Raw genomic sequence first — 14,107 nt, 5'->3', positions numbered from 1 at the left:
GAGCCGCGGGCCGGGAGACTGGGGTCCCCAGGCAGGGTGTTGGGGAGGGGGGTGTTGGCGTGGGAGACGTCTGGACCTGCTGCCTCCGCTCCAGTCTCGGGCGGGGCTTCCCGGCCTGGGGGGGATGGGGTGGGGAGGGAGGGATTCCAGGGGGAGGGACCCACAGAGGGACGCGAGGGGGGCAGGAGCCAGTGCGTTAGAGACCTGAGCGAGGGCGACTCAGAGAGCAAGGCGCCTCCCGAGGGGGTGGGTATGGAAGCTGAGGCGAGACCTGGAGCCCCCAAGAGGCAGTGACAGAGGGCGCCGCTGGCCAGAGGACCCCGGGGGGATACAGCCAGGGAGAACCAGGGGCCGGCGCCTTCAGGGAAGGGAACCGGGGAGGCAGATCCCCGCGGGAGATTCACCGGCTCAGACGGAGAGCGCCGCCCGGAGAGCAGACTGTCAGAGGACAACGGCCCCCAGGTGGCCTGAAAGACCCCGGAGCGACCCTGGGGGCGGCCTGGACCCTGTGCCGGCCCGGGCAACCTCTCTCTGGTTGGGGACGATGGAGACGGGGGCCCCACAGGGCCGCCTCCTCCTCCTCTTCCTCCCGCTGCTGCTGCCCCACGGGGCCTCAGCGGCGAGCCTGCACAGCCCAGGTGAGTCTTGGCCTAAGGACAGCGTGGTCACCTCTGCTGTCCATTGCCTCGCTGGGTTGGAGGCAGAGGAGGGGGCAGAGCCGGTGGCTGGAGCAGCTGAGGGGGGGGGAGGGGGCGTGCTGGCTGGCAAGCAGGGTGGCAGTTGGGGTCGCAGTGGTGGAGATGTGGGAAGGTCCGACCTCCGGCCCCCGCGGTTGTCCTGCAGGCCTGTCCGAGTGCTTCCAGGTGAATGGCGCCGACTACCGTGGCCACCAGAACCGCACAGGGCCCCGCGGGGCCGGCCGCCCGTGCCTCTTCTGGGACCAGACGCAGCAGCACAGCTACAGCAGCGCCAGCGACCCCCAGGGCCGCTGGGGGCTGGGCCCGCACAACTTCTGCCGGTGAGGGGAGGGCCGGGGCCCTACTGGGCTGCGCAGAGGTCTTGGCCCGTGGGACACAAAGTCCACCTGGAGGGACTGGGCGCGCAGCTGTGCGAGGGACCCGGCCTAGCCCCTCCTAGGGGCCAGGCGGGACGCACTGAACATTTTCCGGCGGGGGACTGGCCTTCAGTGCCCAAACTCTGCAGACTGTCAGGTCAGGCCTGGGCATCCCAGAAGCTGGTGCCAGCGGAACCCAGGCAGCGGCGAGCTCTGGAGTAAGGGGCCGGGCCCTTGCCATACAACTTACTTGAAAGGCTCTACTCGTGATGGAGGGATTGGGGGCTCAGAGCCCCCCTGCTGTCTGGAGTGGAGTGGGAGGACACACAAAGCTCAGAAATCCCCACTTTTGCCTTAAAGTAGGGTTCCAAGGCAAGAGAATGGCTGAGGCCCAAGGCAGGGTTGGGGAAACCCCTGGTGGCCTCAAAGTCCTTGTGTATAAGGTCATGTCCTAGCAACACCTGCAGCCCAAAATATGTCCTCAGGGCCCCTTTAAGGACATCTTCTCCTTACCCCCCACCCAGTCGGAAGTTGACATCCAGAAGCACATGGGACAAACCTGAACTTGTGGGACAACAGAGAGGAACGCACAAATAAGTTCTAACACACGTGGTGGCCGTTTCGAGAACAGGTTGTGGGGTGGGGCCTGGGATTTGCAGCCTTTGGGGTGGGGGGATCTGGACCACTTCTCCCCCAATGGCAGGAACCCAGACGGCGACGTGCAGCCATGGTGCTATGTAGCCGAGACAGAGGAGGGCATCTACTGGCGCTATTGCGACATCCCCACGTGTCACAGTGAGTGGGCCTGGCTGGGCAAGGCTGGGAACGGCTGGCTGCCTGGGTAGAGTTGGCTCTTGGAGGGAAGGGACCAAGCCTGACTCTGTTGCTCCTCAGTGCCCGGGTACCTGGGCTGCTTCGTGGATTCGGGGACCCCCCCGGCTCTCAGCGGCCCCAGCGGCACCTCGACAAAGCTCACGGTGCAGGTGTGCCTCCGCTTCTGCCGCATGAAGGGCTACCAGGTACTGACCCCCACCTCCTGCCCAGAATGGTGACCCCCGAACTTGACCTCAGGACCCAAATCAACTCCCACCTATGACGTCAAACCCTGACGTTGATTTTGGAAGCTCCAGGCCAGCTCTCACCTCCTGCCAGGCCCCAGCCTCCCGCTCCCCCAGCCCCGCCCCCGCCCCTGCCTTGGGGGTCACCCAGTCTGTGCTCCCAGCTGGCGGGCGTGGAGGCCGGCTACGCCTGCTTCTGTGGCTCCGAAAGCGACCTGGACCGGGGACGCCCAGCCCCAGCTACCGACTGCGACCAGATTTGCTTCGGCCACCCGGGCCAGCTGTGCGGCGGCGATGGGCGCCTGGGCATCTACGAAGGTGACGAGTGAGCGGGCAGGGGGGGCTGGGGCGGGCGGGGAGCCCGGCCCGGGGTTCTGACGCCGGCCCCGCCCACAGTGTCCGTGGGCTCCTGCCAGGGCAACTGGACCGTGCCTCAGGGCGTCGTGTACTCCCCGGACTTCCCCGACGAGTATGGGCCGGACCGCAACTGCAGCTGGCTGCTGCGCCCTCCCGGCGCCGCGCTGGAGCTCACCTTCCGCCTCTTCGAGCTGGCCGACCCGCGCGACCGGCTGGAGATGCGCGATGCTGCCTCGGGCAGCCTGCTCCGCGCCTTCGACGGCTCCCGCCGGCCGCCGCCCGGGCCGCTGCGCCTGCGGGTCTCCGCGCTGCTGCTCACCTTCCGCAGCGACGCGCGGGGCCACGCGCAGGGCTTCGCGCTCACGTTCCACGGTGAGAGCCCGGCCCGCGCCCCCGTCCCCGGCCCCCGGCCCGCCCCCCGCCCCGCCTCACCTCTCTTCCGGCAGGGCTGCAGGACGCCGCTGACAACCCGGCGCCCGAGGGCTCGGCCCAGACCCCCGCAGCGCCCCTCGACGGGGCCAACGCGAGCTGCAGCCCCCGGCCCGGGGCTCCGGAGGCCGTGATGGGGGGTGAGGCGGGCGTGCCAGGCGGGAGGGAGTTTGGGGAGCCGCCCCGCCCAGACCCGCTCCTCACAGCACCGTGTGCCCGCAGCCCGGGTCTTCCCGACGGTCGCGGCCGTCTCCGTGCTGCTGCTGCTGCTGCTGTCGCTGCTGCGCCTGCTGCGCCGACGGTGCGCCCCCCGGGGCAGGGCCTGAGGGCGGACGCCTCGCTGCGCGGGAGGGGTGCTGGGAAGCTGGGAGCTCCAGGGGGGCCGGGCTGGGTTCTCGGGGGCCGAGGCCTTGCGTCCACACAGGGAGTCGCGCGTGCGACCGCAGGCAAAGCAGGACGCTGGAGGCAAAATTGGTTGGGTTCGGCTGACGTCTGCTCCTTCTCTAGGAGCTGTCTGCTGACTCCGGGAAAAGGGCCCCGCGGCGTTGGGGCCTTCGCAGGGCCCGGGGAGAAGCTGGGCTGTGTGGTACCGCGGGCCTCGAGGGGTGGCCCTGCCCTGCCCCCCGGGGGACCCTCAGGCTGAGGGTCTAGCGGCGAGTTACCGGCCCCTGAGCGCCTCCAGCCAGAGTTCCCTGCGCTCACTCATCTCTGCTCTCTGACTCGGGACCCTCTGCAAGCGGGATGGACACCCGAGACTCCATGCCGCATTCAGCGCTGACCTTCCGCCCCGTTAAGGGCAGCTGGGTCTCTGGTCATCCCGTGGAGGCCAGACGTTGGACCCGAAGCATCTGGTGCTGTTGAGAACTTGGTCTGACCCTCAGGGGCCAGATGGCAGAGGCCTAAGGGCAAGAGGATCCCAGCTCCCCTTCCTCATGAACGTTGATAGAGGGGTCTCTGATTTCAGTTGGCTTCAAGAGCCTCTTGGGGTGGTCCTGGACTGCTGCCCTAAGTGAAATGTGAGAGGTCAAGGAAAGCAGTCAAAAGACCAACCATAGACTTTGAATAAAGGACCTATTTTGATACAGGGCTCTGCAAGTTCCTGCGTGATGAAAGGGGTTATGTTAATGAGGGTATGGGAACAAAGTTAGGTGTGTCCATGCAAATTAAGGTTGGTCGGAGCTTGGAGTGATTCGGAGCCGCCAGGAAGGCGGAGGACTGAGAAAGGCGGAGGCAGAAGGGTGGGTGGGGTCCGGGAGAAGGGGAGGAGGGGGAAGCGGGGGGGTGGGCGGGGTTAAACCGGAGGAGGATGCATTCCTGGACCCGCTTTAGGATGAACCCGGGCAGGGACCGACTTTTCTCCCTTGGCCTCCTGCCTACTCTCTTCCCCTCCGATTCCTGTCTTTTTCGGGTGGAACTGAAGGTGCCCTCCATGGGCGATAACAGGGAGCGAGTCTGACCGCGCCCAGGTTCTCAGAAGACTGGTCCGAAGGGCAGGGCATCGCCCGAGGGTGCGGGGCGCGTCAGACACACCTGTAGAGGCCTGAGCATCTGAGCGTGGCCCGCTGCGCTCGGGCTGAGTCGACTGATCACCCCTGGAGTCGGGGCGCGCCGGGTCTAGACCTTCCTGGGCCGAAGGGCCGGGGCCGGCAGCACCTTGGACAGAGCCCGGGTGAGGGGTGGGGATGGGCGGCGGGGAGGCTGAGTGCCCCAGGGTGCGTCGACCTGGGGGTCGCGCGGAAAGCTGGGGCGCGCGAGGCAGACAAGGCGCCGGGGTCACTCCAGCAGAGCCACCGGGACCCAGAACCTCGGAGCCCTCGCCCACAGCTACCCCATGCAAATAAGGCTGGGACCGCGTATATTATGCTAATTGAGCCAAAGTCTGGGCGTGGGCGGGGCCTCCCCACCAGCCGCGCCCATTGGCCCTCGCAGGGTCGACGTCACCGGCACCGCGCGCGAAACGCTGGCGGGATGGCGGGGGCGAGCCGTTGGGGCGGAGTCTGGCGTCCCCACCAGCGTCCGGCCGCACCCGTCCTCCCGGCCGCGGAGAGACAGCCGGCCGTCGTCGCCGCCGCCGCCGCCAGGCGCTGTCCCCGCGGTGCGCCCGCCCCTGCCAGGCCGGCCGCACTGCGCTCCGGCGCCCCGCGCTGCCCCAGCCTCCGCCCCGGCGTGGGGGCGCCCGGCCGCGCGTGCGCAGCGCGGGAGGGGTCGCGGGCCAGGACCCCCGGCGGCGCGTGCGCGGACGGAGCGCCGGGCGGCGGGCGGGCGCCGGGATGAGCCTCCGCGCGCCGCGGCAGCCCTGAGCAGCAGGCCGGGCCAGAGGAGCGCGGCGCCCGCCCGGCGCGGGCCATGGCGTTCCTGGCCGGGCCGCGCCTGCTGGACTGGGCCAGCTCCCCGCCGCACCTGCAGTTCAACAAGTTCGTGCTCACGGGCTACCGGCCGGCCAGCAGCGGCTCGGGCTGTCTGCGCAGCCTCTTCTACCTGCACAACGAGCTGGGCAACATCTACACGCACGGTGAGCCGCGCGCCCCGCATCCACACCCGCGGCAGCCTTGCCCGAGCCGGCCTGGGGGTTCGGGGGCCGGCGGGCGCCCAGTGTTCAGGTCCCGGGCTGCCTGGGCCCTGGCACGGCTGGGCGCCCTGGTGACAAAGCTGCCATTGTCCCGAATGGAACTGTCCTTCCGCTCCCGGGCGGGGCCCCCGGGGCAGACGGGGGACACAGAGTGGGGGACCGAGTCCGCTTAATCCCTCTGAGCCCCGGGGAGGAGCCTGGTGCCCGCCCCCTTCATAATCCCAGCGTCCGGGGCACCTTCCCCCGCCTGCGCTCGTCCAGGACATGGGTGTTAACTTCGGCCTCGCGGCCCAGGAAAGAAGCCAGGCCCCAGCCCCTCCCGGGGCGGCGGTCTTGTCACCCTCCTCTGCCCGGGGCTCCGCCTGGCGGCGGCCCCTCCTCCCCACCTCCGCGGCCCTTATCTGCTGACACAGCCCTGCCACTCCTTGGGCTGTCCGGGCCAGGAGAGGGGCCTGAGCCCGCTGGGCCTAACCTTGGTACCTGGCTCGCCGGCTGACTGGGGCCTGGCCAGACCTTGCCCATGTGCAGCCAGCAGCCTAGTCGTCTGTGCCTGTCTTTGACCCCTGGGAGGGCAGTGCCAGAGTGCCCAGGGGAAAGGGTGGGAAGGGCCTGGCTGGGGCTGAGAGGAATGGAGGGCAGGAAAAGCTCCCTGGGGAAGTAGGAAACGAGCTCCTGCAGCTGGTCTCCCCTGCCTGAGTCTGCCCTTTCTGGAAGACAGAAAGACCCAAAGCCTCCCTGTGTCTGGTCACTTATAGAGAGGACACAGGGATTGAGAGAAGCAAGCTAAGTGACCTGCAGATCTAGTATCATTGCCCACATATCCTATATAAAATTCAGCATGAGATCATGCCTCCCTCTGGCTTCTGCTGACACACCAAGTTTGGGGGATTGGGGCCCCCTGTGTTCTGGGGAGGTAATGTGCTGCAGGGAGGAGATAAGACTGCTGGGTTCTACTCTGCTTTCATTGCTGGGGTCACCTGGGGCACTGGCTTGGGTTCTTCAACTGAATGTGTGGACAACGGTCTCTACCTCCAGAAACTCTTGGGAGCTCTGCTAAGTCACTGAAGTTACTGAAGGCACAGGGCCTGCCCCTGCCGGGGGCCTGGCCACGAGCGTGCTAAGAGCATCGTCAAGACCCATCTTGTCTCCTCCCTCCTGTATCATCTCTAGACTGTGGGCTCCCTGAGGACGTGGCTTGTCCTCGGCGCTCAAGCCATGTGATGGATAATTGTCTCCCTCCCCCAGGGTTGGCCTTGCTAGGCTTCCTGGTGCTGCTGCCCATGACCATGCCATGGGGCCAGCTGGGCCAGGACGGCTGGCTGGGCGGGACACACTGTGTGGCCTGCCTGGCCCCTCCCGCAGGCTCTGTGCTCTACCATCTCTTCATGTGCCACCAAGGGGGCAGCGCCGTGTATACCCGCCTCCTCGCCCTGGACATGTGTGGCGTCTGCCTTGTCAACACCCTTGGTGAGCCACGCGACGGGGCGGCCTGAAGGACGGGAGGTGGGTGGCCACCAGGGAGGTGGAGGGAGGGTCACTCACACGAGTCCCTGAAGTAGAGGGCAGGCAGTTCCCGGGTGACGTGCCTCCCGCCTCTTTCCATACAGGGGCGCTGCCCATCATCCACTGCACCCTGGCCTGTAGGCCCTGGCTGCGTCCGGCTGCCCTGGTGGGCTACACCGTGCTGTCCGGCGTGGCTGGCTGGCGGGCCCTCACTGCCCCCTCCACCAGTGCCCGGCTTCGTGCCTTTGGTTGGCAGGCTGCTGCCCGCCTCCTGGTGTTCGGGGCCCGGGGAGTGGGGCTGGGCTCCGGCGCCCCGGGCTCCCTGCGCTGCTACCTACGCATGGATGCGCTGGCACTGCTTGGGGGACTGGTGAATGTGGCCCGCCTGCCAGAGCGCTGGGGACCTGGCCGCTTCGACTACTGGGGCAACTCCCACCAGATCATGCACCTGCTCAGCGTGGGCTCCATCCTCCAGCTGCACGCCGGTGTCGTGCCAGACCTGCTCTGGGCCGCCCACCACACCTGCCCCCCAGACTGAGCCACCTTCTGCCTGCCACGTCGGCCTCTCTGCAGTCACCTGGGACCGACGATCGCGCTTCACTCCTGCTGGTCTGCGAGGGGCTGACTCCCTGGATGCTCCCAGCAAACTGGACTTCCCAGCTGGCAGCCGTCACCCGTTCATCTGATCTTCCCTGTGGGCTAGCCTCTTCTACGCACGTCTCGGAGCTCTGGCTTCCCTCCCTGCCTTCTTTCCGGGTACTGTCTGTGTGGGCTAGACGGAAACCTTCCTTCCTAGGCCTCTGTTTATCCTCCTCTGTGACCTGTGAGGGTGTGGCCAGAGGGACTCTGAGGTCACGTCTGGCTCTGACAGTTGGGATGCTATCAGCCCAGAGCCATGAGCCCACCACCCTCCCCCACATGTAAGGTACCTCGTGGCTGCCTTGCCCAGCCTTCAGCCCATATTTCCTGACCTTTCTGCTCTGCATGCTAGCCCTCCGGGCAGCCTGAGGCTCACCCACCCCTTCTCCCTTCGTCCAGAGACTGTGGAGTGAGGGGTTTGGGCAACAGGACTAGTCTCTTATCCCAGGACCAAGGGGTAGGAGGGCGGCTGCAGCTGTTTTTTCCAGGCAGCTAGCACAGAGACATGAAGCACTGAGTGGCCACTGGGCTGAGGGCCCTCCCTCCACCTCGAGTGCCATGCTCTGATGGCTCGACCTACACAGTGGGGACGTGCCTGCTCAGGAAATCTCTGCTCCACACAGCGCCTGGATCCTACCTCCAGTCAGCTGGCCTGGGGCCCTGTATCAGGGCTCAGCCTCGGGGCCACAAACCCCCAGCAACATCAATAAAGGGTAGGAAGCGCTGTGTTGTCACACAAGCAAGCTTGGGTGCTCCCAAGATTCAAATACATTTTATTAGACATGGGTAGGCAGGAGGCACCAGTGGAGTTCCCAGAGGGAACCCCACCTCCAGGAGGATTGGGGGGGTGGCTAAAAGGTTAAAAGCGCCAAGGCTGGCTTGTGGACTCAGCCTGGGCCCAGTGAGTCCTCAAACAGGCTGAGAAGGTTCCGAGGTTCGAAGGAGGGGAAGGAGCCCCGAGGGGGCTCGGAGTCAATGTCACTCAGGTCCAGGGCATCCCTGGGTGGGAGGGAAGAGAGACAGATGACACTCAGAGACTGAGAGCCACCACCTCCCACCCCCTGGACTCAGGGCCTGCTCACCTCAGTGTGTACCTGTTCCGGGGGGCGGGGGAGCCACTGCGGGGGGTGGAGGTGTTCCCAGTAGCCCTGGCCAGGACAGTCTCTGCAGAGAGTGAGAGCCTGCACAGGGTAGCCAGACAAGTAAGGTGTCGAGGGGTGGGGAGTGCACCCGGAGGCCGCCACAGCTGGGCGGGGCAGGGAGCCGGCGCCAGGCTCCTCCTGCCATGGACAGGGGCAGGGCCACTGTCAGGAACCAGCGGAAACAAGGTGCCCCTTGAGAAAAGCACTTTCACAACTTTGAAAGGCCACCTCTGTTCCGTTTCGGAACACATGGGTTTGGACAGCTAGCTTTGAAGTGACCTTGTGGCAAATGAAGCTTAGCTGGTACTTCATGTGGATATAAAGTGTCCCCATGGCAAAGGGGTGACATTTCCTTAAAGAAGGGGTTAATGGTATGGTTCCTCCTGAGGCTGGTGCCCAAGCCTGTGGTTTTGTAACAGTTCCTTAATGACAGCCTCTCCTCTGGCCACCAGGTACCTAGAACCGAGGAGTTTCCCAGGGCGCAGCTCCCCAGGCTGTGAGAGGACAGTACCTCATCTGTGGGCACCGGCAGCCCCTGCTGTCATGGGAGCTGTGGCCCCGACCCTGCTCCCTGCTCTGGGCTTGGAAGGGACAGCTGCATTCAAACAGGGCAGGCTGCACCCCCACTGGCCTCGATTCCCTTCCCAGGGCATGATGGGGGCCAGGTTTGTGGGAGGGATCTCTCCCTGCTAATCCTCCTGGGTCTGGGACCTGACGCTGTTGACCACCCCTACCCCCGCCCCCAGCTCCCTCAGCTCTCACCCACCCTATGCTGTCATCATCCCAGCTGCTGGAGAGGCTGCTGTCCAGGAGGAGGCTGCAGGGTGGGGAGCCAGGCGGGGTGGCTGGTGGGCTCGGCGGCTGCAGCCAGCTGGCGGGGTGAGCCAATCTGTGCCAGAGCCAGCACATCAAGGAAAGCAGGGCCTGTGGGGACAGGGATGGTGGAGGCAGGTCACACCCTGGCACTGGGGAGCAGGGTGGGGCATCCTGCCACCATCGCCTGACTTACCTGCCACAGGGCCCACCCTCGGCTGAAGGCATCGGCAGCCATGTACCACAGAATGCTCCATGGCCGAGGCCGCCTGAGCATGGGCAGAGCCAGCAGGGCCTCAGCAGTGGCCCGCAGCTTGGGGTCAGGTTCCAGCATCATGGTGAGGACAGAACGCAGCTCGGAAGATAGGCCTGTCCACAGGGCAGGGCCGTGTCAGGGGCGACTGGGCCTGGAGCCCAGTGGTCCCCACCGCCAGCCATGCCATCCCCCACGACCCTCCTGGTGGGGGGCAGCACATTCCTGTCCATCCCCGCCCTCCACTTACCAGCAGTGAACTCAGGAGGCAGATAGCCCTGGCGAAGCTGCTGCCAGCCCTCCCCACCGTGGGGCAGCTCCATGTTGCACGCCACTTCCAGGACGGTGAGACCCAGACTGGGAAGGACGGGGGCAGGGACAAGAAGAGGCAAGGTTGGCCTTGGGACCCAGACTCCAGAAGGGCTGCTGTCTTCCACCATGAGCCAGGGAAGTGGGGAGGGAGCAGTGAGGGGTCCTGAGAAGGCCCCAGGAGGTCCAATGGTGGGACCATGGTGTGGGGCATGGAGCCCACACACAGCACAGGCTGCCCACCAGCCGGCGAGCCATCCTGCACTGCTCACTGGACAGGCACTGGGGCTGCTCATGTTCCTGTCCCCATTGTGTTGATAAAGCTGGATATGGCTGCTAGAGGCTGAACAGCGTTACTGGCAGGGACAAGGGAGCCCAGTGCCAGGTCCAGTCCCTGTAAATGCAGTAATCATTCCTCCTGTGGAGGTGCAGTGAGGAAGTGGGTAAATCCATGTAAAGTGGCTCCAGAGGGTTTGCTGCTTAGACAGCCTGACTGCAGAACCCCCTCAGCCTCAGGGCAGGCCTCCACCCCTTTGGGGCAGGATGTTCAGCCCGAGGCCCGGGTTCCTGACTTTGGGCTAGGGTGGCGCTTCCCTCCCTCGGGCAACTGCAGCCCCCACCCCCGGCACCGCCCCCCTCCTAGCCCTCACCTGAACACATCGGCTGCTGTCCCGTAGGAGCCCTGCAGCAGCTCTGGGGCCATGTAACGGGGGTCTCCCTCCTGGGCCTCACCAGCTCCAGACGTACCCAGCTCAACCAGCAGCCCAAAGTCACCCAGCTTGCAACGGTCCCGGGGCCCCAGGAAGATGTTGGCAGGCTTGACGTCAAGGTGGACCAGACCTTGGCCGTGGAGGTGAGCCAGGGCCAGCAGGGTATCTCGCAGGTAGCCCCAGACCTGGGCCTCTGGCAGGCCGGTGCCCCAGGCCTCACAGTGCTGCTGCAGGCTGGGCCCACACAGCTCGGTCTGCAGGTACAGGATGCCGCCCTCCTCCCAGGCTTGCTCCAGCCGCACACAGCGCGGGTGCTGCCCCACCTTCTCGTGGCCGCTGACCTCGGCCAGCTTGCGGGCCCGGTCCTTGGGGCCCCGGAATGGTGACATCGAGCGCTTTATTGCATAGAGCCGGCCATCTTCCTTGGAGCGCACCTGGAAGGGAGGCGGCACCCACAGGTGGGATGGGAGGTGGCATGAGCACTTAGAATGACTATCTGGCGGGTTCTATTAAGAATTTACAAGTGTGGAAGTTGCAGCATGGCATCTACCTTAGAGAGACCTGTGCGCAACTATGAGCTCTAAGCATTGGCCTAGAAGTGTGTCCGTGGCACGCAGTTATATGAAGAAAGCTGGCTACAGAACCATGTGGGCAGTATGATCCGCTGTGTTGAAGATGAGTTTGTCTCTATATGGTCAACTCTGGAGATGTACAGAGAAGGGTCTGGAAGGAGGGACACCCACCTGAGAAGCACAGTAGTTTCCTCTGGGAAGAACTGGTCTACAGACCTATGTTGTTTGTACTTTTTAACCACAAAATTATCTCCATGTAGTACTTGTGTAAGCAGAATCACCATTTTAAAGAAAATATAAATGACTAGAAATATATTTTAAGAAAAAAAAAGTGGCATGGAGGGGGTAGCCTGAGTGCCTGCCGGCCTAAGGGGTGGGGAAGCGTGTGCCCTACAGACAGGGCTGGCTCCAGGGCAGGAGAGAAAGCAGCCAGGAGCCTGTAAGGCGTGCCAGGCTGTGGACAAGGGGTGAGTGTGTATTGAGAGGCCTGTGGGACGGGAAGGCGAAAGCAGTCGAATCAGGCACTGAGGAACGGAGCATGTCAACCCGTGAGAAGCAGGCTGCCCAGGACAGTCCCATCCAGGCAGGGGCAGGAGGCGGGGCAGGGGGCATCCCCCAGCAAGCCCAAGGAGTCGTCACCCCACTCACCTTGAAAACCTCTCCATAAGAGCCATGGCCCAGGCGGCCAAGCCTCTGGAAGCTCTGTTGGAAAAAGGACTCTGGCCGGCTTGGGTCATATGAGGGGCTCTGTAGGGTCTCAGAGGCTTTGCCTCGAAATGACACCCTCCGGGGCTGGGGCTGGTGCCAGCCTGGGGTCCGGGAAGGAAAGAGGCGGCTGATGGGGATGCTGCCTTTGGCAGGGGGCCGGGGCGGGAGGCTCCGACTGAGCCCCCCAGGCCTCTTGAGGGAGAAGCCAGGTTCTGCGTGACGGAAGTAGGCTGGCACTGGGACAGGGGTACCACTCAGGGGTGGAGGGGTGCCCTCTGTGGGCACAGGCATGACCAGCGCAGGAGGTACTGAGGTGCACAGCACGGAGCAGTGTGTCCACTCAAACAGTGCCTGGTTCTGTGGCCCCAAAGAGGCCTCGGAAGACAGCCACGTCCACTCTGCTCACACGTTCTGCTTTACACATGGAGGCCACAGGGACGAGCACCTGCTGGGAGAAGGCAGGGGACAGATATACATAGACCTGGACAGAGTCGTCTGTACCCTGGAGGTCATAGAAGCAAGAACTGAAAAACCCACGGCCATGTCCTAGAGACTTCCACAGTCCAGCAGAGGTTAAGCTGAGGCAGGTTCTGGAGCTGGACCGCCTGAATGTGTATCCCTGCCACATCACAACCAGCTGTTTGGCCTTAAAATATGCACCTTCTTCCAAAAATGTAAAGTGGAAATATTAACACAGGCCCACCAGCCCTTATCTCTAATTCAAAAGTAAAAACAAAGGTCTGAAACCAAGTTTCTTTTCTGACTTTTTTCTCCCTGCTACAGGGCTAAAACTCCTTTAGTGGGGCTCCACTTCCAGCTCCGTGTTACAGATGCTAAGGTCCAGGCAGGTGCAGCAGAGAGGCTGGGGGCTCCCTCTTCCATCAGTCCCCGTCACAGGGCAAAAGCTCCAGCTCAGAGCCAGAGGGCAGGGAACACTGAGGCCTGATCGCTCCAGCCCAGGCTCATTCACAGAAAGGAAGTTCCCCCATGGGAAGGGCAAGCAGAGAAGGCCAGAAGCTACCGTCCCCACCCTAATGCAGCAGTGTCACCCAGAGAGATGGGCACCACTGTCCCTGCCCTCAGCTCCAGACATGTGGCCCAGAGATTCTGCCTACGGAGAAGCAGGCAATGGAGAAAGAAAGTTCTGAAGCTCTCCCTGAAAACAAAAACAAAAACAAAAACAAAAAACTTGATTTCAAACGATGTGTAGGAAGTTCAAGCCTAAAGGCACTCTCAAAGTTAGTGCAGGTTTCGGTGGTAAGCAAATAGGAGGAAGCTGTATCACATTAGTGCAACAAGGCACCCTATAGGCCAGCTGGTTTAGCAGAGAGAACTGGGGAAAGAGATTGCTAACAAGAGCTTTGTTGGGGTCAGAACAAACCTCAGACACTGAATTCAAAAGCTACCTTGACTAAAGAGCCCCAAATTACTTAGCTCAGTCTACGGAGCAACTGATGTCCTAGGCATTGTCAAAAGCAATAGAACAATCAGCCCACAATTGGTGGAGCCTAACAGTTAAGTGTGGAAAAGGATAAAGAGAGCCCCTGTAAAACCACTGGCATTCCAATGTGTCCTCACACATGCCCAAGCCTGGGCCCTCTGAGGAGTAGCAGCAGAGGCTTCACACTGCAGGTAAAAGAGACATCACTCCAATGGCCCAGCCTGTCCATCCGAAGCACATAAACAAGCAAACAATAGTCACAATCCCCAGAGGGGGGTGAGAAACCAGGAGCCACAGTTGCTATAACATTGTCTGAAATGCCCAGTTTTCGACAACAAAAAATTACTAGATTTACAAAGACATAGGAAAGTGTGACCCACACACAGGAACAAAGCAGATGACAAAAAACTACCTGTAAGAGGGACCAGATGCCAGGTTTCACAGATAAAGGCATCAAAGTAGCTGCTATAAATATTTTCAAAGAACTAAAGGAAACCATGCTTACCAAAAAGAATCAGGATGATAACATCTCACCAAATAAAGAATATTA

The 14,107-nt window shown here is 63.1% G+C and overlaps 3 protein-coding genes across 4 annotated transcripts; 2 read left to right on the top strand and 1 right to left on the bottom strand.

Moving 5' to 3' along the window:
- The first annotated feature begins 500 nt into the window (after window positions 1-500).
- KREMEN2 (kringle containing transmembrane protein 2) lies at window positions 501-3,908 on the top strand. Its single transcript, XM_041750216.1, is given in 10 exon segments — window positions 501-638; window positions 844-1,018; window positions 1,758-1,849; window positions 1,949-2,073; window positions 2,277-2,430; window positions 2,509-2,841; window positions 2,916-3,038; window positions 3,121-3,199; window positions 3,406-3,427; window positions 3,429-3,908. Coding segments are annotated over 10 exon segments (1,386 nt in total). The 5' UTR covers window positions 501-544; the 3' UTR covers window positions 3,618-3,908.
- A 1,036-nt stretch (window positions 3,909-4,944) lies between these two features.
- Window positions 4,945-8,333, top strand: PAQR4 (progestin and adipoQ receptor family member 4). Its single transcript, XM_041750433.1, has 3 exons — window positions 4,945-5,410; window positions 6,713-6,934; window positions 7,075-8,333. Exons 1-3 carry the CDS (start codon window positions 5,245-5,247, stop codon window positions 7,506-7,508), a joined length of 822 nt encoding a protein of 273 aa, XP_041606367.1. The 5' UTR covers window positions 4,945-5,244; the 3' UTR covers window positions 7,509-8,333.
- A 134-nt stretch (window positions 8,334-8,467) lies between these two features.
- Window positions 8,468-12,416, bottom strand: PKMYT1 (protein kinase, membrane associated tyrosine/threonine 1). 2 transcript variants are annotated; one of them, XM_041750432.1, is made up of 7 exons: window positions 12,057-12,416; window positions 10,777-11,270; window positions 10,068-10,174; window positions 9,761-9,933; window positions 9,518-9,675; window positions 8,692-8,790; window positions 8,468-8,608 (listed from the first exon to the last, which is right to left on the bottom strand). In XM_041750432.1, exons 1-7 carry the CDS (start codon window positions 12,405-12,407, stop codon window positions 8,497-8,499), a joined length of 1,494 nt encoding a protein of 497 aa, XP_041606366.1. In that variant the 5' UTR covers window positions 12,408-12,416; the 3' UTR covers window positions 8,468-8,496. The 2 variants fall into 2 exon arrangements, with proteins under 2 accessions (XP_041606366.1, XP_041606365.1); XM_041750431.1 differs by having other exon boundaries at window positions 8,476-8,608; window positions 8,704-8,790; window positions 12,057-12,407.
- Window positions 12,417-14,107: the final 1,691 nt, after the last annotated feature.

The sequence above is a fragment of the Vulpes lagopus genome, chromosome 3 (assembly GCF_018345385.1).
Source record: "Vulpes lagopus strain Blue_001 chromosome 3, ASM1834538v1, whole genome shotgun sequence".
Classification (NCBI taxonomy): domain Eukaryota; kingdom Metazoa; phylum Chordata; class Mammalia; order Carnivora; family Canidae; genus Vulpes; species Vulpes lagopus.
Note: the sequence above shows the minus strand (reverse complement) of the source record. Positions and strands in the feature narration are given on the sequence as shown.